Genomic DNA, 23,818 nt, shown 5'->3' on the forward strand with positions numbered 1-23,818 from the left:
GAAGTTGGCCATTCTTAGAGATTTCATCAGTGGAATAAATAAATCCTGAGCATTAACCTTTTGATTAATGGCCGGCTTCTTGCCTACCAATCCTCCGATGTTACCCTCATGTACATATAAATCAACGAAATCAGTATAATACCTACAATCCTTCTTAACCTTTCCACCTCCTGCTTCACAATCGATCTCTGAGAGAGAGAGAGAGAGAGAGAGAGAGAGAGAGAGAGAGAGAGAGAGAGAGAGAGAGAGAGAGAGAGAGAGAGAGAGAGAGAGAGAGAGAGAGAGAGAGAGAGAGAGAGAGAGAAGAAGAAGAAGTGAAAACCGATAAGGAGAAAAGGAGACACCGGCAACGATTCCGGTCACGGATGCGGGGGTTGTTCTGGTCGAGAGCCTAGGTTTTTCAATCTCTATCTTGCTCTAGGTATCTCATTTTTAACCTAAACATTCTTTGTTCTAATTTATGATTTTGACATTTTGAAACAGACTTCAAGTAGCATGATTTCATAAACCATTTTTCACTTCAACTTGTTCACCAAGCCACAGATTTCTCACCTAGGGTTCGAACAAATCCCCAAATTTCGTTTCTCTAGCACTAACAATTGAATCGGAAATGGTAAGTTTTATGGATCTATGTTGTTTGTTGTTTGAATGCTTGAAACTTATTTGTGGTTGATGGAATAGCGACATTGCTTCAACACGTTAGCGGCTTCGGTAAACCGTTGAGCATTCTCTGGAAATCTCTTACCGATATCTGATCGAGTGAAGTTAATTGATCGATGTGTAGAAGTTATTGCATTCATGGTCACTGATAAAAGTCGCCTTTCTATTGTTGACTGGTGGGCTAAAGACTTGATTGTTCTTAGAATTGATATCTTCAAAAGGGTTCTTGTTGCACTAGTTTCAAAGGGATTTAAACAGTTTGCACTTGCTCCAGTTCAAATGCTTTATGCCCAAAAACGTCTTCGAGGTCTGGTAAGATCCCTTCCTCACATGCAAAATGGATGAGTCGGGTTGGGTAACAGGTTGAAATGGGCTTGGGTTGGGCCACTTTTTACACCGGTCAAAATGGGTCGGGCTAGGTTGGGTTGACCTGCAAAAGGCCCAAACTAAGAACTTTTTAAATTAACTTTATAATAACTAATTTTCATATTAAAACAATTTAAAATATTGTAAGCTTTTGGATTCGCTTGTGTCGCCTTTGACCCGTTTGTTCATAATCGCTAGCGGTTAGCAGTTTGTAAATAGAAATCAAATACAATTATTCAAGATGTGAATCACTTGTGAATATAAATGATATGTAGTCAATTTGTAAAGCACATTTTTTTCATATAAAAGCTGAATATCAACTGAGGTTGAGGTCGGTATCAAGGTGAACTTCGTATTTATCATTTTTAATGCCAATTTTGCTACAATGAAACCAATTAATGATTTGTTCTTCAAGATCAGTTAATTTTTCGAGTAGTCGGCGCCAGTACAGTAAAGATGATTGTTATATGTTTATTGGAGCAGATGTCAATCACCCGGCTGCAATGAACTCCAAGTCTCCATCTATTGCAGCAGTTGTTGGCTCGGTGGACCGTGGTGCGACTCGTTATGTCGAATGTGTGTGGCCACAAGGGCATCGTAAATGAAAGATTGTTAATTTCGGGAGCGTGTGTTTAGACCTGATCAGCACTTACGCTAAAGTCAACAAAGTGAAACCGAATAAGATTGTGGTGTACCGTGACGGTGTTAGTGACGACCAGTTTGAGATGGTTCTGAATAAGAAATGGTTGATATGAAGAAAGCCATTTACACCGAACACTACCGTCCGTTTGTTACATTCGTTGTGGCTCAGAAACGTCACACGGCACACTTGTGGCGGTAAGTAACATTATTGGCGAAGTAAAATCGTTGGGTTTCTTGTGGCTGAAAAGCAGAGCTAAGGGGGTGACATTGTATTGGAATAGATGGAAAAAATTCAATATGTAATCTGGTTCTTTTTCTGTTGTATGGTTCCGGCTCCCTAGCTCCTTGCTAGGGGGTTTTCGGTGTTGTGGTTATTGAAAGTTACCGTTCTAAAAAGAAAAAAAAGGTAGACCAACTATATGGCTATTACCTTTTTTCCAACTGTTTTAACTGGAACATGCATGTGAAACTCCCTTTGATATTGATGTTTATGTAGCTTTAATTCACTTCTCAAAATCAGAACATGAAGCAAAGACGCGGCAACGTGCGATAGGATTGCTCTTTGTGAATTTATATATTAGTTGTTTTAGCGAATTGGTATTAAAGATAAACTATGTGAAACTTGTCATGCAACGTGGGCTAAAAAACATAAGGAACCCACGGCAACGCACGGGCATTCCCACTAATTATAAAAATATATAATAACAATAATAATAACAAACAACTTGAAAGTTGAAACTGATAATTGGCATGTTGTACAACTTTTTTTAACGTGTATTCTGCTAAATTATGTGGTGAAATATTTTCTTTAACCACAACGGTAATTTTTTTAACCGCAACGTAATTTTATAAGTTAGTAACTTAATAATATCTTTTTTTGTTTCAAGAAAGATGTGTGAATAGACGAAAGACGCTTGATTTCGTGTTTGGCTTTATAATCCAAGACCAAAACGACACCGTTTCACCCTAACAAAGTTCAAGTAGTCAATTCATCCCTTTTCTTACAAATCTATCATCTCCGTCTTCACACGAATTCGTTCGTTTCTGCAAATATTGAATCGCAGCCATGGCGATGCAAGCAGGCATGGGATTCTCTAAGATCATCATCCTAGTCGGAGCAGGTTCCGTTTCCACTCTCTAACCGTTTTCTTTTCACACAGAGATCAGAAATCGTGTTTAGCCCTAATTTGTATCTGTTTGAAATAAATGTATTGAAACGATGTAATTGTTGTGCTGGTAGGGTATACTGGTACGTTGATGCTGAATAACGGCAAATTATCTGATGTGTTGGGCGAACTTCAGGTAAAATTGTGTTATTGTTAATAATAATGGAAGATTAAATTGCAGATGTGTGATGTTAAGTAGTTTTGTTTTGGTTAATTGTAGAAATTGGTGAAAGGATATGAACAAGGGCAGGGGGATGGAGGTGATGCTGATCATGCTGATGCAATTGCTGCACAGGTATTGTTTTGGTTGTTGCAAGGTGTTCATATATGTTTGTTATTTTTGGTCAAAATTGAGGTTTTTTACGTTTAGGGGCTGTTTGTTTACCTCTTAATGCGGCTCTTAATGGTTCGGACCTCTTACTGGTTCAGCACTTAATGGTTCAGACTGTTTGTTTCACGAGCAGATGTCTGAATGGTTCAGACATTTGCCTCTGAATGGTTAAGATATATACAGAGTCTGAATGATTAAGACCTCTAATCTTAATTGGTCAGACATTTGTCTCTGAACGGTTAAACATTATATAGGCTTTTAATGGTTCAGACTGTTTGTTTCACGAGCAGATGTCTGAATGGTTCAGACATTTGCCTCTGAATGGTTAAGATATATACAGAGTCTAAATGGTTAAGACCTCAAATCTTAATTGGTCAGACATTTGCCTCTGAACGATTAAACATTATATAGGCTCTTAATGGTTCAGACCTCTTACTGGTTCAACACTTAATGGTTCTGACTGTTTGTTTCACGAGCAGATGTCTGAATGGTTCAGACATTTGCCTCTGAATGGTTAAGATATATACAGAGTCTAAATGGTTAAGACCTCTAATCTTAATTGGTCAGACATTTGCCTCTAAACGGTTAAGCGTTATATAGGCTTTTAATGATTCAGCACTTAACCATTCAGATGTTGCCAAACAGCCCCTTAGTGTATTGTAGTAGATTTAACAGAGCTAAGTTGTACTGATTGTTTAGGTAACTAGGTTTACGAGTATCTCTTTATCGGATTTTACAAAAGTAATATGTTTTTCAGGTTAGAAGATTAGCGATGGAAGTTCGCCAGCTGGCTTCTTCGAGGCAGATCACTGTTCTGAATGGTGGTGCTGGTGGTATGTGTTCTGAGCGTTGGCGTGCTTTTTAACGAATTTTAAGTGGATGCTTTGTGATGTATATTGTCATGTGGTTTATATGTTTTTGTTTGAGTTTGCTTATGTATGGCGTATACCTAGTGTTGCTTGTTTAGTTGTTGATATACTTAATTATTGCAAATTTAATGTTGATGCAGGTGGTGCAACATCTTTAGTGGTACCAGCTGCTGCTGTGGGTGCTGCGGGTTATGGATACATGTGGTGGAAGGTTTAGTTGTGTTTTCCTTCTTTTTTTTTGATTTTCATACTAGCTCAGATAATTTTGATTGCATTTCATGCTTTGCGCACACGCACGTGCAAAAAGAAGACCAAAGAAACATTTTAAGTGTGTAAAGCTTGACGACTTTCCGTCATTGTGTATTTAGGGTTATTCATTCTCAGACCTCATGTATGTGACAAAGAAAAGCATGTCAACTGCTGTTTCAAACTTGACAAAGCATCTGGAACAAGTGTCAGACGCCCTTGCTGTAAGTATCTCTTAGAGATTAGATCTGATATATTTACATAATTTGTCAGCTACACTTTGAGGATCGTACGCTGTATGCATAGGACTTTATGTTTGAGTCCCTTTGGTTCTCAATTTATATGAATACTTGCTTCATGATTTCAAACATTTATGTGACTTTTCGTAAGAACTTGGCTCAGTTTCATAAGGATCACTGACTACTGTATTGTGTAATGTCGGTTCCATGATTCATGCATGTGTATATGTGTGTACATGACAATTATATATAGTTAGTTATATACATATGTATATAGTTAAAGAGGAATGTTACCATTATCATTGAACATGAACATGATTATATGTGCGGATCTTGAGGCATTCTATTCTCTAAACGAACATTTTTTTGTCTATCAGATATCATTTTTTTTGTTTGGGATTTTTACATATATCCCCTTATTAAGACCCTTTATTACATATTTACCCAACCTTTAAAATCAATTACATATTTCCTCTTTTCTTTATGAAATTACCCATTTACCCCTCTTCCTAACCTTACAAGAAACTATAGTCTTCTTTCTCATTTCTGGCTTCTGATTATCGCCGTCAATCCTAACCGCCAGCAAGTCATCTGAGTCTCTGTTTTTACGTTATAAGCCGGCTTCTTTATCATCTTCTATATGTTTATTTGGTGAAGTCAAGAATCTGTTTCCTTCAAATCTAGGATTTTGACATTAGAAACTAGATCTGGGATGTAATTTTGTCATTCTCTTCATAAAATAGGTTGTATAACCTAATTTATGTAGTTTCCTGACTAGTGCAGCGAGTTGATTGAGATTATCTGATAACATTAGCGAATCATGTTTCATACGGATGAATAAGTTTTCAACTTTCTAGAGTATCTGATAACATTAGCGAATCATGTAATTTTGTCATTCTCTTCCTAAAATAGGTTGTATAACCTAATTTATCTGATAACATTAGCGAATCATGTTTCATAAGGATGAATAAGTTTTCAACTTTCTAGAGTATCTTGAGTTGATTTTTATAGTCTTGAGTATTTATTTATTTATATTTTTAGTCTTGGTGAATGAACTTAAAGGAGCCAGATGAATGATGATGATGGTGGTTCTGTTGTTCATGGTGAATTCTATGAAAAAAAAGGCCTTAAAGTAAAAGAAAAACAACAAAGAAATTACGATTGAACCAATTAAAATAGCACTAAAAATTGATTAGGGGTAGAACGGTAATTTAAAAGAGTCATTTTAATAAAATGGGTAAATATGTAATATATGTGGTTTAGTAATGAGAAATATGTAATTGATTTTAAGAATTGGGTAAATATGTAATAATTGATCTTAATAGGGGGGGAATATGTAAATGACCCTTTTTGTTTTTTTGTAATCAGGCTGCCAAGAAACATTTGACACAGAGGATTGAGAAGTTGGATGGAAAAATGGACCAGCAAGTGGAAATATCCAAGTTGATTAGAAGTGAGGTATGTTTGTCATCAAACGAATGTATAATAACTTCTAGAAATATTTGAATTACCAGAAGCAAAATCAGTCATTGAAACTTATCGTAAAAGTAACTGACTTGTTAAAACTTATGAAACAGGTGGGTGATGTCCGTGATGATCTTTCCCAAATCGGCTATGACTTGGACTCGCTAAATCAAATGGTTTCCGGTTTGGTGAGTGTTCTTTCATGATTTCCATGAAACATGATATTCGACATCTTTAACTTGTAAAACACGTGACAGATGTCCTTAAGTTAGTTCTTTTATTTAACACACTTCATGATTCCCTGCAGAATGGCAAGATAATGACATTGGAAGAAAAACAGGTAAACAAAATATTATATTTTTTGAAAGTCTAACTATTTTCAGTTTTCACTTGGTCACTTGTTTTTGGAGGGTATACTAACGTGTAACGATTGATTTTGTAAATAGGATCTAACTAACCTTGGAGTGTGGTACCTCTGCAACAAGGCTGAAGGAACTAAGATGTCTGGCAAGGCACAAGTAATACCACTGTTCTTTTTTTCTTTTGCATAATAAACTGATATACTTGCAGAATAGTTTCATTAAACTAGAAAAAGAAATAGGAAAACACAAGTAGCACAAAGATGTCTAGTAGGTCGTCTGGTATTTTCGTATGTTATTATCAATTCAACTACTTTTAAGGGTCATATCATTATAGTAATGGTAATTTTTTGTGTGATTTTTAAGCTTGAACCTAATGGTAATTTTGTCCCAAGGTTTTGAAACTGTATTGGCCCCCTCATTTTTCTATGATTAAAGCCAATGTAATTGTAAACTTAACTCTCTATAGATATGTTGAATGGTCTCAAATTGGTTTCAGGACTTTGACACATTAAGATTCTAGAGTCTCCTTTATTATTGTTTTCCCCTAGTATCTTTAATTTCTTCCTCTTCTTTATTTAGTTAAAGGACTTATGACTTAAGGGTCATTACATAGTGCTATAGTTAAAGCCAATTCGGGTTGAATTATATTTGGAACAAATAAGAGGATTTTTGGATCAATATATGCAATTTGGTTTCAAGTTGAACCATAGTTGTCGATAGCGAATAGCGACGGCTATTTTACAAATAGCGATTACACTAGAAAAAGGTTTTTGAAAATTTTTATATGTATATTACATCAAAATACCCTTGTATATATGCTATTTTACATGTATATTTAACAAAAACTAATAGTTAGTAGCAAAAGTTTAGGACTTATATGTTGGGTGTGTGAATGAAAGTCTCAAAAGGTGGTAAACACTTTGTCCCACATTGGTGTGTGAACAAAGTTAGTGGTTGTTTATAAGGTAAAGTCTTTACTACTCCATTGTAGCTTTATGACATGTTTTACCACAAGTCCTACCTGCGCGGAGGGGGTGCAAAAAATGAGTTTCTGAACTGGAATTTAATTGAACTCGTGCGTGCCCGCACGTCCTGCGGACACGAATGCAGCTCCGAAAACCCGGGCCCGCGTGGGGCAGTTTTTGCACAATTTAACCTTCTGCTTTTTTAAGCAGATTATGCAGTTTTTTTTTTTTTTTATTAAAAAATGGCCCAAACGAGAGGTAAAAACTAAAAAAAAAAACCTAACTGTCGCTAACTTCGCTATTCGTCGCTAAGACCCATGTAGCGACACTTGGTCGCAAGGCTACATAGCGCGCTATAGCGGTCGCTATAGGCGCTATTAACAACTATGAGTTGAACCAAACAGAAAGTCACTCCAGTAATTTGGATCAGTATATGCAATTCGGTTTCAAGTTGAACCAAACAGAAAGTCACTCCTGTAATTTGGTTTGGTTTAATGAGTTTGAACTCAATATCAAATTCAGCCTCTTACAAAAAATCTCAAACCAAGGAACCCATACGATGAAATTGTTATATCCCACATTGCTGGTATTAGTAAAAGCGAGGAGTCTTCTTTTAACAGGAACACGTCATATTTTCAACCTCTTGAATATCTGCGGTTACTATTGCTTATTGCTTATTTATTCTTAAAATACAGGAACAACTCAAACTTGCTGGCAAATCCTTTGCTGGTTATCTCACGTCAGGGGGGATGCTAAATATTGAGGTTACTTATTTGCTATTTTTCTTCTTTCTAGTGCTATAACTTCAATTCTCGTAATCTCGTTTATTTTCTCAATATTATTACAAAATGGAAAGATATATTTAGGTGGCATTTTTCTTCTCCAGGGCATGAAAGAAATAGCAGACAATTTAGATTCAAGTGACGTTAATAAGTCGCCAACAACTGGCATATCAGAAGATATTTCCTTCGGGTCTGACAGTCAACCGAGAAGGTTGACCAGGTATTCACATCAACTGCCTTACGCATATTTTCCCCCGTAGCATAAACAGCGACTTTTATATTTTACCTATGCTTATTGTTCTGGCATTGGTGTTATGAAACAGGAGAAATACTGTCAAGTTCAGCTCTTGAAGCAAACAAAGAGTATTTAAACTGAAGAATGCAAGTCATATGTAATGTGCACTATACTTGTGCCCAATAAGCCAAAACATTGAAACATACTTTTTAGTTTTTACCCATTTGTGGGTAGCCATGTTTCTTTTTATTAAATGATGAACCTATGTATGTATGTATTTGGTTTTACTTACATGATAGAGTATTTACAAAAATCGTCCACGTGGCATGTTGAACATTGTAGATTTGGTCGCTGAAACTTTATTAATTGCACTTTACGTATTATTTTTTAGTTTTGGTTATAGATTCAGATCTCACACTCGTAATTTATCCGCTTGCTAGTTAACTCAATGGTTAGTTGAAAACTCGAAGGAACTCATGTTTATGTATAGAGTGAATTTCAAGGATTGTTCTTTATCCCTATATCCATTTTCAGGCGCTGTCCTTTATGTTCAAAATTGACGAGTTTTGTCCTTTATGTTTTCATATCATACATGTTTTGTCTTTTAGGCCTAACCCAGTTAGTTTTTTCAGTTAAATTTGGTCATGTGCTTTGCACATGAGGGCATTTTTGTCGATTCAAAGGTTGCAAAAGCTTTGAGCTGTAAATCTGCCGTTGAACTTACCTTTGAATTGACAAAAATGCCCTCATGTGCAAAGCACATGACCATTTAACTGAAAAAACTAACTGGGTTAGGCATAAAGGACAAAACGTGTATGATATGAAAACATAAAGGATAAAACTCGTCAATTTTTAACATAAAGGACAGCGCCTGAAAATGAGTATAAAGATAAAGGACAATACTTGAAATTCACTCTTATGTATATATATCTAAAGCTTGTTTAATTGAGAGACCATAAACGAATATTTAAAAAAGAACATATTAAATCCGAAAATTTTTATCACGTATTTTTAGAAAATAAAAAATAATCAAATAAATAATTTCAACTTGATTTTTTTTTAACTTATGGTAAAAATCCCGGCTTTCAAGTTTAAGAAAGTCTTTATTCTATATAGTTGGGCCTCATGACCCAGTCATCAAAATCACCACAAAGCCCAATTCCTATAATTTTTGAATTTTGCTCTTAATTGGTTTAAAATAAAACGAGATCGATCATACGTATATTATATGTTAAGGAAATTGCGAACTCAATACTTGACGTGGAAGCAAAAATATTCACATATGAATCCAAACGTGACAGGTTAGCAATAACACAACTATTTAACCCGAAATCTAATCATACTAATACTATGTGGTACAAAATTACAAAAAGTAAATAAAAAAATAAAATATATAATAAACAATTACGTTTAAGCTATATAACTAGATGCTTATTTCACTTTTATCTTTAAAATTTTGCCATAAACACCCAGTCAAGTTAAGTAATTACATAAAACATTTTCTAAATAATAACATAATTAAACGAGCCAACCCGCTGATTAGCTAAACATGTTATGGTTCAACTTGAAATTGATGAAGACCCGTTAAAACACGAATTTCATGTTAAATTTTCACTACTATATGAAAGTTTTAACATTTATATGTTGCTTCATGAGATTTTAATATTGTTTTGTAAGATATATAAGTATTTTAATAATAAATAAATAAATAAATAAATAACATACTCATCTGAAAACTTTTATAATCATCTTAAAAAATTATCACTATCATTAAACTTTTATAAAAAGGTAATCGTATAAAAGCATAAAAAATTTAAAAGAACATAACTTTTAAATTAAATAAGTTAAATCTAGAAGGTATTAAATGCCTTTTTTATCATCAAAAGCTATTTTAGTTTATAATAAGTTAAAATTAGAAGGTATTAAATGCCTTTTTTTATCATCAAAAGCAATTTTATTAAATACATGAGAAGAGGGGCGATTCATACACAACAAACTTATAATTTATACACTTAAATCATATGTTACATCTTATATATTAACTAACTTATTCATACTTATAAACCAATTCATGATTTAATTAGTTAATTTTTAGTTTATAAATGAAGTAACAATTTTGGACTTGTTCAAACTCAAAAGATCCTCTCTATGATGAAGTCATGGTCCTCGACACCCTTTGAGAAACATCACTATCCATAATACTTGGTCAACTTAAAAAGGGTCAAAATTTATAGCCTTCTTTAGGCTCATCCAATCATCCAACTTGGAGAATTCGAGAAAGTATACACCAAAAAGGGGTAAAATAAATAAATAAATAAACTTTAAAAGATAATGTATTTAATTTTGGTGAGGTGGGTTTGGTGGTATTTGTTTACATTGTTTTCATAACAATGAATGTTTTTATGATACCCTCAAGATTCTTTCTCACGGAAAATTTGGATTCTTGTGTCCATGTACACAACAAAAGATAAGGGTTTGTTTACTTTAAAGTTTAAATTACTTTGATTATTATATGCTAAGACCAAGCTTTAATCAGTAGTTTGACGAGTCTTTATTATGTATTTTTTAGCTCAATATGAACACGATAAAAGACCCATTTCAATTTAAAAGAAGTTGAATTGAATATTTATATAAAAAAACTTTTAAATTACCATAGTCTTCAAAACATATGTAAAAGTTATATTGGAGAAGATAAATCATTTTAAATACATGTATGGGGGGTTCGATTTCAAGTAAGGCTATGATGAATGGGGTGGATTGATTAGAGACTGTTTGTTTGTTTTATTCGTAAGTCAACCGTTGTTACTGCTCAACTTCAACAATGCCACTTCCTTCTTCATCGCCCCTTAAGTTTAAGTTTTATGTTTTTCTTCTTCGCACGCAAGGTGTTCGACGAAATGCCTAGGTGATTTCCTCGGGGTTTTTTAGCGTAGCGGTTCAATTACCTTTTGACCCGTCAGCTGCGTTTCCTTTTGGGTTGGGTTTTCTTTATTGGTGGTGGCGTACGCGACATTATCTGAGTGTCGACTCCGCTTACTTAGTTTTGTTATGGTTGGTTCTAACGGTAGCGGTTTCTGGCCTTGTCCTTTCCGACAGTTTCATTATTGCCCCGATGGCTTGGTGGGGGCTAAGGGATTCCCAAGGTTAATGGCACATATCAAGAGTCACCATTTGGGCTCAGACGAGAGGAAAGATTCTTTGAGATGTGCAATTGCTGGCGATCTTAATCTTTTTACCTCTGTTTGTGAAGCTTTGAGGGTGTCCGGACAATGGTTATGTGGTGAGTGTATGTGCCCTCATGCTTTCAGTCGGGCGTGCCACCATGAGGATAAGGTTATTCGGTTTGTGCCAGGTGAGAGAGATGAACATGGTTTTATTGTTGGCATCACTAGACCCGGTGTTGAAAACGTTGATACCTCGTCGGAAGAGTTGGGTGTAGATATTGCTTTGCTTGACCGTGTTTTCTCTCTCCCCATCAAGACTGTTAAGAGTATCCCCCTTAGTTGTCGTATGGCATTTGCCCAAGTCTTAACTGCAGCTTTGGACAAGGTGGTTGCTATGCCTGATTCTGTTGAGGCATGGGTTCGACTTTTGATATTACCACGTTGCACCTTGCGGGTGTTCAAGCCTGTTGGTCGTCAGGACAAGAGGTCAGGCAATAGGAAGACGGGCCAATGTCTTAGCATCCAGCGGTCTTTGGCTCAGTGGGTGATCGTGAGGGTTTTGCTACTCTTGTCCAATCGTTGTTTGATCAGCCCGCGAGGGAGGTTATGGATGGAATCAAAAAGGGCTCTAAGGATGATAATGAGTGTGGGGGGACCAATGTGAAACAATGTTTACGTAAGGTTGCTGATGGTCATTTCACTGCAGCAGTTAAGGTTTTATGCTCCTCGGGGGTCGCCCCTCTCAATAAGAATACTCTGGAGGCTTTAGTGGCTAAGCACCCATGTATGCCCCCTCCTTCCATGCCTGCCTCCTTGCCTTCTGAGTCTCCTCTTGTGGTGGAGTCCGATTGTGTGCTCGAGTGTATTAAATCTTTCCCCAAAGGTACGTCGTGCGGGAGAGACGGCTTAAGGGCCCAACATCTTTTAGATGCTTTTTGTGGGGAGGGGTCTGTGATTGCTGATAGCCTGCTTAGGGCTACTTCAGCTATGGTTAATTTGTGCTTGGGGGGGAGGTGCCCGAGGAGTCTGGCGGAGTTTGTTGCTTCTGCTCCTCTTACACCTCTTCTCAAACCGGATAATGGGATTAGGCCTATCGCTGTTGGGTCGATTTGGAGGAGGGTGATCTCCAAGGTGGCCATGAAAGGTGTTGGGAAGGAGATGGCCAAATACCTTGGCGATTTCCAGTTTGGGGTAGGGATTCCGTGTGGGGCAGAGGCCGTTCTTCATAGTGCGAACAGATTCCTTAATGAGTACCACCAAGATGGGTCTCTTGCTATGCTTACAGTTGATTTTTCGAACGCTTTTAATTTGGTTGATAGGACAGCCCTACTGTACGAGGTAAGAAAAAGGTGTCCTTCTATTTCTACGTGGGTCGATTTTTTATATGGTCAACCAGCTAGATTATATGTGGGGGGTGAGTATATTTGGTCTTCTACTGGTGTTCAGCAAGGGGACCCCTTGGGGCCCCTCCTTTTTGCCCTTGTTCTACATCCTCTTGTTCACCGAATAAGGGATCGCTGCAAACTCCTATTTCACGCCTGGTACCTAGATGACGGAACGCTTATTGGAGATGCCACCCAAGTGGCTAATGCTTTAGATATCATCAGAGCTGAGGGTCCTTCCTTAGGGCTTCAACTTAATATAAAGAAAACTGAAGTTTTCTGGCCAACCTGCAATGGTGTAAAGGTTCAGGAGGGCTTATTCCCTCAGGGGATTGGGAGGCCGGTGTTGGGTGTGAAACTCCTGGGGGGTGCCGTTAGTCGTGATGCAGAGTTTATTAGTGGTATGGCTCTTAAAAGAGCGAAATGTGCAGTCGAGCTGATGAGGTGCCTTAAACGCCTACGGGACCCTCAGAGCGAGCTCCTCTTGCTTCGTTCTTGTATGGGTGTAGCAAAATTACTGTTTGGTCTTCGAACGTGTCAACCTTCTTTGGTCGGGGGAGCTGTCTCTGTTTTTGATGAAGGCCTCCGGGGAGCATTAGAGGATATTGTTGTTTGTGGGGGTGCCTTTTTTGGAGATCTCCAGTGGAGGTTGGCTTCTCTCCCGACCCGGTTTGGAGGCTTAGGGATTTGTACGGCCGAGGATGCCTCTTCATATGCTTTCGTGGCTTCAAGGGCTCAATCTTGGGGTTTACAAAACCACATACTCCGAGAATGTGGTGGGGATGTTTTGGACTCCGATTACAAGAGTGCGTTGGACCGTTTGCATAGTTCTCTTCCCGACCTTGATATTGGCGGTTTCTACATTAAAGACACCGCCCCTCCTAAATCCCAGAAAATTCTGGCGAATGCCTTATATGGCGAAATTGTCAAGAGGTTTGAAGAGAATTTTGTTTTATCTCCTCGACAAAGAGCTGTGTTTGAATGTCTACGTGCCCCACATGCTCAAGATTTTCTGTCTGTCACACCTATTGAAGGCTTGGGGCAACACATGTCGGCTGTGGAATACCGTGCTATCCTTAGATACCGACTGATGATTCCATTGTTCCCAGTTGACGAGCCTTGTCCGGTATGCCGCAAAGCGTGTTTGGATTCTTTCGGCGAGCACGCAATCCACTGTAAAGAGCTACCAGGGTTTAAATATCGGCATGATTGGGTGAGAGATGTGTTATGTGATGTTCTTAAGCGGGCCGGGATCTCTGCCAAAAAGGAGGCTCCAGTAAATTTCCTGACTGACCCCTTAGAGGGGAGGTCCACTTTACGCCCGGCGGACATCCTTGTGTTTGGATGGGAAGGGGGGAAACACGCTTGTGTAGATTTAACTGGAGTCTCCCCTCTTGTCGGGCTCAAGGACAAGGGCTTTGTCGTAGGGCAAGCGGTGCTCAAGGCAGAGGCGAGCAAAGTAGCAAAACATGAGAAAGCCTGCCGGGAGAATCAACATGTGTTTGTCCCGTTTGCGTTTGATACCTTTGGTGGTCTCGCTCCTGACGCTGTGCGACTCTTGAATCGGGTTCAAAAAGTCGTTAACAGTAACTCTTCGTCGCTAAAGGTTTCAAACTTTGTATTTAGTAGAATTGGTTTTTCTATTCAAAAGGGGGTGGCGGCACAACTTGTTGCCCGACTACCTGCCATTGCTTTGTAATTGTCCGTTTTCGTGTGGAATTTCAAAAATGAGGCAGAAGGTTTTCTGAAAAAAAAAAAAAAAAAAATACATGTAAGAGTTATATGCTAAGACCGGCCTTTAATCGGTAGTTAAGTGTTTGTTTATGAAATCATGTGTACAATCTAAACATATATATGAACAAATTAGTTGGACATAAAAATATGATAAATATGAAGAACCATAAAGTATCAATGCCATTGAACAAAAAAATGTAAGAAGGAGCATTTATTGTTTTTTAAAAGAGTGGAAATGTGGGGTGACTCTTGAGACAAGAATCCCTCCATATCTGTTGAATATCTCATTATATCATGCAATCAAAAGGAAAATGTAAAAGAAAAAAAAGCCCTAAACCCCACCAATAAGAAGGAAAAAAGTGGAATCATTGCCATCCAAAACCAATAATCATATTTAGAATAATGTGAAGAAAATGATGTATATACATATAGTAGTTATAGGCATATATATATATATATATATATATAGAAAAAGTATAATGTACTTCAAGGCTTAACCTACATTAACATACATGACAAAAAATATAACGTGCGTTATTATCATAGAACGTGCGTGATTATAGTCCCATGCGTGATTATGTGGTCCTATGCGTGATTATGTGGTCCCATGCGTGATTATGTGGTCCCATGCGTGATTATACCCCTGATCCAACGGTTACCATTGTCTCCTACATGATGTATGATAAGGCTTTTTGTATGTTAACCTTACTCTATATATATATATATATATATATATATAATCTTTTAAACTAATTTACCCTTCACAACCCTTAATGGATGGTATGGAGCGGGGAGTCGGGGAGGAAAAGGTGCCAAGGTGGAAGATGAGGGTGGTCAAATAGGGTCAAAATCGGAAAATACTCCCCGATTTAAAAAGGTGCGGGAGTGAAACAAAGAAGAATATTGAAAGGAGCCGACGGTGGGAGCAAGAGTTCGAGGATACCATCCAATCCAATTCAGGAGTAGATCGGGAAGGGTACCGTCCCCCCTTACAATCATTTGTTATTAGTAGCATATATGTTTTGCTTATCTGCTTTAGAACAATGTTACAAATAGATATACACTAAAATAAACAATCTCAAACACGCACTAAACATTCTAAATGGTTTAAGGATTAGTCGATTTAAGACTGAGTATCTCTATTGTGTATTCAACGATGGAGGTGATTATGAGGACACGTAGATCACTAATGAGAGCCAAGTGACCTCGCAGGTAAGTAAGTAAGTTCAAGTATTTAGGATCGCTTGTATAGAATGGTGGAGATAGATAGTGACGTGGCACACTACATACGTGTTGGATGGTATGGGTGGAGAGCAGCAATTGGGATATTGTGTAACAAGACGTTTCCACTGAAATGGAAAGGGGAATTTTATAGGGTCGCAATTAGACCTGCTATATTATACGGTACAAATTGTTGGGTCATCAAGAAGACTCAAGTGCGTAAGCTGAAGGTAGTTGAAATGATGATGGTAAGGTGGATGTGTAGGCATACTAGGTTGATAGGATAAGAAATGAGGTTTTGAGGGAAATATTGAGTGGCTTGTATATAAGATATAAGATAAGATAAGATAAGAGAGGGGATATTGAGATAGTTTGGGCATGTCAGGGGGAGACATGCGACGTCTATCGTTAGAACCGTGAAAATTATCATTGTGAAGGGGGGAGGAGTACATGCAGACCAAAACTAATTTGAGGGTAGCGGATTAGGAAATATTTGTTACACTTGAACCTCTGTAAAGATATGGTTGAGAAAAAGAGTTCATGGATACATAGGTTTAAGGTGAAGGACTTTCAGGATAAGGGTACATGTTTTTTTTTTTTTTTTTTTTAATTATTGCCTTAGCAGTTTAGCCTTTTTGTGTGACTAGAATTAAGCACCCTCGCGTTGCGGCGGGACGTAAAAGTATGTCAAATAGCACCAATCCCACACAACCATCAGCGACCACCAACACTGAAGTTGTGGCGTGTTAAAGCGAAGAAATAGATCGAAATGTAGAACATTTAAAAACATAACTAAGTCGATCTAGGACTCATGTGTTACGACGAACCTGTCACATGAGAAAAATAGACGTAAAAACATTGAACATCACATGGACGTTGCACCGTGTTAACTTGCAAAATTTAGCACGAAACGTAAGACGAAAAATTGGGAAGGATGAAAAGTATAGGGGACCTAAGATGAAAGTAAAAAAAACTGTGAAATTAAATTACAAAAGATAAAAAGTTTTGGATTCAAAGTAAAAAAATTCATTTTTGTTAGGTTAAAATTGCAAGAAACCGAATAATAGAACATATAAAAAAATAACAAAGTCGATTAATGACTCACGCGTTGTGACGAACCTATGAAATGAAAAACAATAGACGTAAACTGAACTACACATGGACGTTGCGTCGTATTACCTCGCAAAATAATGGACGAACGCAAAAACGTTGAACCACACACACATGTTGCTATGTGGTAACTTACAAAATTTAGTACGAAATGTAAAACGAAAATTTACGAAAGATGAAAAGTTTAGGGGACCAAAGTTAATAAAAAATTTGAGGTTAAATTGTAAAATAAGAAAAGTTTTGTCTTTAAAGTAAAAAAAAAAAATCAATTTTGCGAAGTTAAAATTGTAAGAAATTCAAAAATTTTGGTTAAAAGTAAAATTTCAATTTTTTTATAACCACCCAAAAGTTACTAATTTGTACTATATAAATTTTGTGGTCTTTACTTGTTATTGTTTGTATGTTTGTCTATATGATGTGTCGCCTATCCTTTTTTATACGTTTTCACCGATTTCCTTTTTTTTTACTTCACTAAGGTTATTTTAGGACTTTTGTTTTCAGAGTTGGGAGTCTTACTAGAACCTCTCAATCCCTTAGGATATGGGTAAGGTTTGTCTATATCCACTCTCCCTAAACTTCACTAATACCTTGAGTAAGTGGGTACCAAATTTCACTAATAGCTTGAATATAAGGTTTGTCTAAATACGTTTTCACCGATTTCCTTTATAAATGGGCGTAGCTTAGTGAAAAGTGAAACCCCCCCCTCCTCGAATGTTTCGGTTAGAACTGTAAAATTTTCTATTTTTCGTACGAAAATTTTAAAATATATAGGATCCCCCCCCATTAATTTGTCTAAATATTTATACAATATATAAATTGGGTCCCATGACTTTTCGCCCACTCGGAACTTTTGGTCAATCTTCGCCACTAGTTGTTGTTGTAAACACGCACTAAACATCTTAGGCTTGAGCGCAAAGTTTTCGTCACCATCATAGAAGGTAATAGATTTAGAAGCTTGGCAAAGTGTATTCAACCGGTTAAGGATCTCGTATATAGGGCTGTAAACGAACCGAACGAACACGAACAAGGTCATGTTCGTGTTCGTTCGTTAAGGAAATTAACATGTTCGTAAACTGTTCACGAACGCATACCGAACATAAGTTCATGTTCGTGTTCGTTCGTTAAGGAAATTCAGTTGTTCACGAACAGTTCGTGAACACTGGACTCGAACACAAACGGACGCAAACAAAAAAACGAACTCAAACGAACATTTAACTTGAAACCGAAAAATAAAATTATTGACATTCTTAAACATTGGATATAAGTAGTTAAATATAACCATGAAATGATAAATTAAAACACAAGAAGTCTACTACACAACCAAACGATGAATCAAGTTTAACTAACTTAGACATAATTATCCCTAAAAATATCTTAGAATTTCCAAATTTTAGCAACTTAGAAAAAATAGGGTTTTAAGTTTTTAATATGTTTAGATAAAAGGTTTATTGTTTATTATTTTTTTAATATAATCAAACGACCACGAACTAACGAACATGATCGAACGTAACCGATCATATTACCGAACGTTCACGAACGCAGCCGAACGAACGGGACATGTGTTCGTGTTCGTTCGTTAAGCTAACCGAACGAAAATTTTTGTTCGTGTTCGTTCATTAAGCTAATCGAACGAACATAAACAAACTTCCCGCCGAACAGTTCACGAACTGTTTGTTGAACGTTCAGTTCATTTACAGCCCTACTCGTATATAACTTTATCAAGAAAAATAATTAATTTAAAATTATTATTTATAGTCATATCTTCTAAATTGTGTTTATGGTTTTAGTTATTAATAAAGTTTAAAACATACCCATGGCATTATAGCCTAGTGGTATCTTGGTGGTGGGATAAGGCTTATGACCATTAGGTCATGGGTTCGATTCCCACAAAGGGGGGTTTTCCCAGATTTATTGGGTTTTCTCCTGAATTGGTGTATAGGCATTATTGCCTAGTGAAGATGAATATGATCGGGTGGTTCTGTTGGTGGCACGATGATACCCCAGTGGTCCGTCAGTGATCCAAATTTACCGTTAAAAAAAATAAAGTTTAAGACATCTATACTATATAATAAAAGAAACCAATTATAGGACACATGTCATTCATTGAAGCCATCTATTTTTTAGCTTATTAAAATTAAATAATTATTTATGGATATATATAATGAAATATCCATTTAATATATATTGTGCTAGGAAAACAACCGTGAGATGATATTAAAAGTAAAACATATAATATTTATTTGTTATATTTTGCTCCAGAAAGAAAAGTTTTATCTATAATTAAAATAATTATTATTGTTCAAAATATTAACTAACTAGGTTAGAACCCCGTATTACACGGGTTGCATAAATGTAATTTTATATAATAAATAATAATAAAAGATTATATATTTTTGAAAAAAAAAACTCATATATTGCACGTATTGAATAAAATATAATGTCACATCGTAAAATCGAGAATTGTTATATCTAAAAATGGTGTTTTTTCTACATGTTCATGCAATGTGAGATAAATGATAGATTTAAACCAATTATAACAGTACGTCTAACATTACATAGTTGAAACTAAGTTGTCTGGAATTGACATTTAAAAGAATTGTGCGATTATAATGGTGAGTCCGGACCATTACAGTGATGCGTCTAAAAACTCTTGCAGTTTGATAAAAGCATATGCCCAACCTATAATAATTATTTAATTATAGCAAATGAAAAAAATAATATTATTAAGTACATAATAAAAACAAACGTTTATCCCATCTAAATTTTTATTTAAAATTCTTTATAGAAAACCAAATATTTATTCTTATATAATATTTTGTTTAAAATTATTATCATTTAATATGAGAGATAAATAAGAAAATAAGATGAGAAAACACAAGAGAGTGATATGTGTTCAAAAAAGATTTTATTAGTTACAAACATTTCACTGAATTATAATGTAGCCTTTAAACTTCATTATACTTATATAAAACCGATAAAGTTTGACCTTTGTATCTTCTTTTCAATAATCATCTCCGTAATCACCGTATCTATGGTGTGCCGAGTATATCCATTAGTGTTTTTTTAAATATAATTTTTTTATTATTTTGTATATAAAATAGTATTTATATAAAATACACGAGAGTTTTTAAAGATATAACTTTTTTATTATTTGGTAAACAATATTACATTTATTCAACCCGTGTAATATACATGGTTTAAAAAACATAACTTTTTTTGTTTGGTATATAAAATTAAATTTATTCAACCCGTATAAATGTATATGGTTCTTATAGATATAACTTTTATTATTTAATATATACAATTACATTTATTCAAGCCATGCAATAAAGGAGGTTTCTAAAAATATATTATTTTATTATTTAGTATATAAAATTCATTTATGCAACCCGTGTAATACACGGGGTTATAACCTAGTATTTGAATAACTAAAATCAACTAATGAATCCAAAATGAAAAAATAAACAAATTTTGACTTAAAGCGGTTTCAGCATGCTACCAAACTTTTTTAATGTGTTTATTTATCAGATACAATTTTTAGTATGTTGTGTTCATAAAACTTTTAGTTTAATTATATTAAATCATAATCTGAATATGTAACTTTTCTTCATAGCAAAATAATAATATTTTTATCATATTTCTCCACGTTTTAGTGCTTATTGGAAAAATAAGGTTAAGGCGTTTATATTTGACTGTGGAAGTCAAAATTAGGATAATCACTATACAAATACAACATAAAAGTCATTGGTATTATGTTTGAACGTTAAAATGTTACTAACATACGATATTGACAGGTCAACGTGGAAATTTGGTCAACATGTTCTAACTCGTTGCTTGTCCTTTCCACACATTACTGTTTTTATTCTATGAAATGTGAATATAATAATTGTCTTTGTTTAGTTGGGATTCATGAAAGAAAACCAACAAATCACTTTGAGCCACATAAAATACAAATTTTTATTCTAAGTTATTTAAGAAGTAGAATGCTTCATTTTAAGGTATCTACGAAAAAAGATATATAAAGGTGTGTAAAGTCACTACAAGATAATAACATAACAAGATCAATTGTTTTATAAACTGTATATTTTTATTTAAAAAATTATTTTTAATATAATACATGCGAAAGTTAATTAACTTTTGATTTAGCAAATTTCTGAGCATATTAGATGCTAGGTATATAGGGTAAGGATAGTGTAAAAAGAGCCTAAAGTGTGAGAAGTGTGAGAAGTGTATTATAACACTATATATAATATTATATAACACCCTATGAACACCGTATAACAATATGTAACACCATATAATACCATATAACACTATGTAACACTATATATCATTATATAACAAATATAACACTATACATCTATCATAGGCATGCTATCAAACAACCTATAGTGTTATATTTGTTATATAATGATATATAGTGTTACAAAGTGTTATATGGTATTATATGGTGTTACATATTGTTATACTGTGTTTATAGGGTGTTATATAGTATTATATATAGTGTTATAATACACTTCTCACACTTCTCACACTTTGAGCACTTTTTACAGGATCTTCTACCTATATATTATTATTATTATTAACTTTTTTATAAATGAGTTCTGATAAATATGATAAATAGATGTATAGTGGATTGGTGCATGAATTTAATGTTAATATGTTATCATCAAAGTTAATATCTCATCCATAGATTCTCTATTTTGTTGTACGTGAAAATTTGTTGGGTTGTTTAGCCAAATATAACCTTTGCAAGGGTCAAAATCAACAATATATAGCAATGCTATTTGTAGAAAAAAAGCTTCAATAATCAACATTTTAGTTTTATGCAAGTACAAATAGGTCCTTATATTATATAACTTTTTAGTGTATACCCTCTTAAACAAGACAAGTTGACTCAGTAGAGATTATAAGTTGATAAAAGTTTAGCTTCAGACTATGGTGAATATGATCTTGATTCTTGAGACTCTTAAGGTCCTAGGTTTGGGACAAGTCTAGTTGAGTTGGACTTCACTAACTTCAACCTACTAAACCTACTATGAGAACAGACAAATCAAAATGATTTTTTTAATATTTAAAATCCCAAAAAAAATAATAAGATTATGGAGTGTGGAGGGGTTTGGTTTGGTTTGGTTTGGGGGCATTGCTCAACACGTGGCGAGGGTGGGATCTACAAGCTTATAGTGAAAAATGAGGGGTGTGGTGTGGCGTGGCTTAGCTTGGCGTGGCCAGCCACATATTTTTTTAATTAAAGTAGCCAACCAAAGGCAGCGATATTGGACCAGCCAACCAAAACCAACCAAATAACCCTACCCCCGCCCCACGCCAAAGGGGCAACGCCATGCCCAACACCAACCCAGGATGGGACAGCTGGCGTTGAAGGACATCCCTGCCCCAACCAACGCCCCACTCCCCAGACTCTAATAGAGATATCAATGTTTATTCGTCTTTGTAAATTCAAAAAAGAATAACAATTTTCTTTTATGTATATAGCTTACACACCTACACGTGCATGGACGGAGCTTAGTGTAGGCCAAGAGGTGCCCTCTCCCGTTTTTTTCCTTTAAAACTTCTGCCCCTTTATTAAATTGGGCCCCTTTATTAAATAGATCAAGCCCCCCTCTAGGTTTTTTTCCTTTAAAACTTCGGTCCCTTTATTGATTGATCTGTGTTCGATTTCACACAAGGGTTTTGAGTGAAATTGAAGAAAGATCGAATTGGGAGCAGACCCAGTTGACGACAAGTTCAAGAAATTGAAATAATGGGGTGAAGACGATGATTGACAGCTTGAATAAATCAAGATTCGGAAGATGATGTCAACGGTGATCTAGCATATGGAGACAACTAGACAAGATCCCATTTGAGGAAAACTAATAAAGCTTTGAAATTTAATTTAAAGTTGTTGTCTTGCTTGTGACACGTAGGATCAGATATATGCTGAATTCGCCATGTCATCCTGTCCACGTAAGCTTGGTTGTGCCACGTCAGATAAAAAACAAACCCAATTAGTGAAGATTTAACTGAGTCGTGCCAGCACAAACAAAAAGTCAAGTTGGGGGTGTTGGGTGTCAAAGTGTTAGTAGGGGGTGGCAACGGTCAAAGACCGATAGTTAAGGGTGATAAAATTCAATAACCCTTATTGATATAAGGGTGAAAAAAGTATGCCTGTGACGCTTATGTGATAACAATTTTATTTTTCACATGAAGCCCAATAAAGCCCTCATGACAGATGATCTGAGCATTGCGAATTAGGTCAAGCTTTGCATAAAATCGAATCTATAAAAGACAAAACAAAATTTGTAGTCGTCAATAACTATGTTGAGCTTGATTGGCTATGCAAACCCAATTCTTATGAACTCTTAACGAGTATACCCAAAACCGAGTGAACTTAATATCATATTAACTCTTTATCACATACATGATTGAATTGGATTTCTTCCACAAGTGGAAGCTTTTCTTTATCCTTTGCTTGAATAAGTATACTTTTAATGAACTTTATTTACTTATAAAACTTTCTTTTTCTTCTATTGTTTGATTTGGTCCACGATGGACGTTTGTACAACACTAATAATTGTGTTTAATATTTTACAATATATGATCTTATATAGATAAACTTAAACATACTTTTTTCTTCTTTTTAAGAATGTTTAAGTTTAGAAATTGTGAAATTAAAATAAACATCAACGCATCTATTATGATTTATAAGAACTTTCATTTTAAAAACATGAATAATATAGGCTAATTCTATACACACCCCCCCTCTTCCTGGTTATACCCCCCCATGTGAGAGGAAAACTGTCGGTCCCACGCAGGCCCCACCTGTAAGTATGTGAGAGGAGGGGGGTGAAAAAAGTAGATAGAGGGGGTGTAGAAAGTAGCA

General features: G+C 35.5%; 1 protein-coding gene and 1 long non-coding RNA gene across 3 annotated transcripts; both read left to right on the forward strand.

The window, feature by feature from the left end:
- Positions 1-296: 296 nt before the first annotated feature.
- LOC110922578 lies at positions 297-2,103 on the forward strand. Of its 2 annotated transcripts, none has more exons than XR_002583269.2 (4): positions 297-395; positions 484-613; positions 682-972; positions 1,673-2,103. It is a non-coding gene; the product is annotated as an uncharacterized LOC110922578 (long non-coding RNA). The 2 variants fall into 2 exon arrangements; XR_004886181.1 differs by lacking the exon at positions 1,673-2,103 and adding an exon at positions 1,510-1,634.
- A 526-nt stretch (positions 2,104-2,629) lies between these two features.
- Positions 2,630-8,715, forward strand: LOC110920844. Its single transcript, XM_022165047.2, has 13 exons — positions 2,630-2,789; positions 2,909-2,970; positions 3,055-3,129; positions 3,923-3,998; positions 4,175-4,245; positions 4,403-4,504; positions 5,888-5,977; positions 6,097-6,171; positions 6,291-6,323; positions 6,430-6,501; positions 8,006-8,074; positions 8,197-8,312; positions 8,416-8,715. Exons 1-13 carry the CDS (start codon positions 2,735-2,737, stop codon positions 8,441-8,443), a joined length of 924 nt encoding a protein of 307 aa, XP_022020739.1. The 5' UTR covers positions 2,630-2,734; the 3' UTR covers positions 8,444-8,715.
- The last annotated feature ends 15,103 nt before the right edge of the window (positions 8,716-23,818 follow it).

The sequence above is a fragment of the Helianthus annuus genome, chromosome 17 (genome assembly GCF_002127325.2).
Source record: "Helianthus annuus cultivar XRQ/B chromosome 17, HanXRQr2.0-SUNRISE, whole genome shotgun sequence".
Taxonomy (NCBI): domain Eukaryota; kingdom Viridiplantae; phylum Streptophyta; class Magnoliopsida; order Asterales; family Asteraceae; genus Helianthus; species Helianthus annuus.